This window comes from Herpailurus yagouaroundi, unplaced genomic scaffold (genome assembly GCF_014898765.1).
Source record: "Herpailurus yagouaroundi ecotype Mexico unplaced genomic scaffold, PumYag 152679, whole genome shotgun sequence".
Taxonomy (NCBI): Eukaryota; Metazoa; Chordata; class Mammalia; order Carnivora; family Felidae; genus Herpailurus; species Herpailurus yagouaroundi.
In genome coordinates, this window is record NW_024422953.1 from 676 (window position 1) to 3657 (window position 2982).

At 65.5% G+C, this 2982-nt stretch overlaps 1 gene segment (V, D, J or C); it reads right to left on the minus strand.

The window, feature by feature from the left end:
• Nucleotides 1-701: 701 nt before the first annotated feature.
• Nucleotides 702-2512, minus strand: LOC121026747 (immunoglobulin heavy constant gamma 4-like). The segment is given in 4 exon segments: nucleotides 702-1158; nucleotides 1267-1596; nucleotides 1722-1754; nucleotides 2032-2512. Coding segments are annotated over 4 exon segments (1158 nt in total).
• Nucleotides 2513-2982: the final 470 nt, after the last annotated feature.

Here is a 2982-nt window from a genome sequence, read left to right on the forward strand (position 1 = left end):
ATTGTCCCGTGTGAGGCCCGGTGGGTCAGGTGTGCGTGTGCGTGTGTGTGTGTGTGTGTGTGTGTGTGTGTGTTTGTGAAGGTGGCCCTGCTCAGTGGGAGGGGCTTGTTTTCAGCGTCCATGTGGGTGTCTGGGATGGTCCCTCCCCTGGGCACTCAGGACTGCTTGCCTCTGCCCGTTTGGGGCACCGGGGTGAGTGTCCCCACGAGTGGACAGGCCTGGCCCCAGGCAGGATGAAGCCAGGCGGGGCCACCTCATCTGAGGGAGGGTGAGGGCCTGTCCTCACAGCATGGGTCAGGCCTGGCTACTGCACTGGCACAGAGCTACGGCTCAGAGCTGTCAAGAGGTCCAGGGGACGGGGGGAGCAGCGGAAGAGGACAGGCCAGCGTCCCACAGCTTGGGCGGGTCCAGACGTAGGAAAGACCGTGCGCCCCGTTCCCTGAGGGGCTCTGGAGGGCTTCTCCGTTCCCTGTCGGCCCCCTCCGGCCTTGAGTAGCCCCTGGCCAAGCCCTCTCTCTGTCCCAGGCGGCTCCCGGGCATGAGGTTCGCCTGCCTGTGCAGACCTGCCCACTCAGGTCCCGGCCCCTGGTGGGACCCACGCTCTCCCGTGAATGGTGACCCCTGAGCCTCGGGGCCTGGCCTGCCCGCACCTCCCAGAGGCCCGGGTGTCCTGAGCTCTGCCTCGGAAAGACGCACGACAGTGTCACAGGTCCCAGGGCAGTGCTGGGTGCTTTATTTCACGCAGGGTGCCTGCCCGGGGTGGGGGGATGTACACAGGGGTGGGCGCTCAGAGCCCGCGGGGGCCTGCTGGGGGGGCCGGGCGCGCTGCTCATTTACCCGGAGACTGGGTGAGGGATTTCTGTGTGTGGTGGCTGTGCAGAGCTTCGTGTGACACCGAGCAGGTGTAGGTGTTTCCCCTCTGCCAGCGGGACCTGTCCACCGAGAGCCTGCTGTACAGGAAGTAGGTCCCGTCGCTGTCCAGCTGGGGCGGGGTCGTCCGGTAGTTGTTCTCTGGCTCCGGCTGTCCGGTGATCTCCCACTCGACGGCAATGTCAGGCGGGTAGAAGTCTTCGATCAGGCAGGTCACACTGACTTTGTTCCTGCTGAGCTCCTCCTGGGCTGGAGGCAGGACGTACACCTGGGGCTCGTGGGGCTGTCCTGTGGGGTCAGAGGTCAGCACAGATGGTCACTCCCAGGGTGGAGGGCTGGCCTGGGTCCACCAGGCCCCACTCGACCTCCCTGTGCCCCATCTGCCCTGTTGCCCACCTTTGTCCTTGGAGATGGTCCTCTCGATGGGGGAGGGGAGGGATTTGCTGTTGACCTTGCACTTGAACTCCTTCCCCTTGAGCCAGTCCTGGTGCAGGATGGGGAGAACACTGACCACACGGTAGGTGCTGTTGAACTGCTCCTCACGCGGCCTCGTCTTGGCTGTGTGCATCTCGGTGTTATCCACAAACCATGTGATCTGGACATTGGAGTCATCTGGGCCCAAGTCCACCACCAAGCACGTGACCTCGGGCGTCCGGGAAATCGAGAGGGTGTCCTTGGGTTTTGGGGGGAAGATGAAGACGGACGGTGCTCCAGGAATCTCAGGAACTGGTGTGGAGACACAATGCAGGGGTCAGCATTTGGGGGGTATCCTCTTGAACATTCCCCCCACCAGGCAGTCCCTGGATACGGGCCATGGCCTTGGTGTGCAGGGCGGTGCCCTGCTGACTCACCTGGGCATTTGGGACACTTGCAGGGTGGGTGCACTGCAGAGAGACCAAACTGGAGGTTAGTGGGGGCCATGTGTGGGGACAGCTCTTGGGGTGGGCTAGGTCAGGGCAGGTCAGGGGGGCGTCCCCAGACTGGTGCCTGCCAGTGGAGATGAAGTATGGTGGGGCTGTGCAGCCTGTGCTCACACTGGACCAGGCAGCCAGGCCCAGAGGCCCTCCTCCCCGAGCTTGGGGGACAGAGGTGCCTCTTCTGTGCCCCGGGGTCCAGGTGGACCGGCTGACCTGGCCTGTCTCCCAGTGGACACCCTCTTACCGGTCTTGTCCACCTTGGTGCTGCTGGGCGGGTGGGCCACGTTGCAGGTGAAGGTCTCACTGAGCCACCTGCTGGAGGGCACTGTCACCATGCTGCTGAGAGAGTAGAGCCCCGAGGCCTGCAGGACGGACGGGAAGGTGTGCACACCGCTGGTCAGGGCGCCGGAGTTCCAGGACACGGTCACCGGCTCAGGGAAGTAGCCTAACACCAGGCAGGCCAGGGCCACGGTGGCGCCAGATGTGGTCCCGCAGCTGGGGGCCAGTGGGAACACCGATGGGGCCGTGGTGGAGGCTGCAAGAGAGGAGGCCGTGTGACCACAAGGGTCTCGCTCCTGGGAGGGTCCGGGCAGGGTATCAGGTGCCCGGGCTTGGGGTGGCCCTCCAGGAAGTCTGCAGACCAGCCGCCCGGCGTAGCTCTCTGCCGCCCCAGGGCCTCGTGTTTCTGCGGCTGCACGTGCTGGCCCCATGGGCCTGGTCGGTGCTGGGTGACCTGCTGCTGGATTAGAGTCTCCTGGGCCCAGCCCCTGGGTCCCCACTCGGGCTTCCTGTGGGTGCTCGGCCTGAGCGAGCCATCTGTCTGAGCTCTGACCGGTGGCCCCTGCTCCCAACGGGCCTCTGCTGAGGCCCTGAGCCCACTGCCCTGTTGTCCCAGCCTGAATCTGCCCTGGGCCAGCGGGCCCTTTCTTGAACACAGCAGGCCTCTGCCACCCGCTGCCCGTGCCCCTCAGCCCGGAGTCCTCGTCGTGGCCTGCTGTCTGCCCTCCAGGCCTCACATCTTCTGGGTCAGCTCTGCAGCTAAAGCGCCCGGGCGCCGGATCCCGTCCCTGCCCTGAGCCCCTCCTCAGGCCTTCCTGGGCTCACTCAGTGCCCGTGCCCTGGGGCCTGTCCAGCTCCTCCCTGTCCCCAGAGCCCTCTTTCAGCAGAGGTCTTTCCTGAGCCCGCCTGCCCCTCA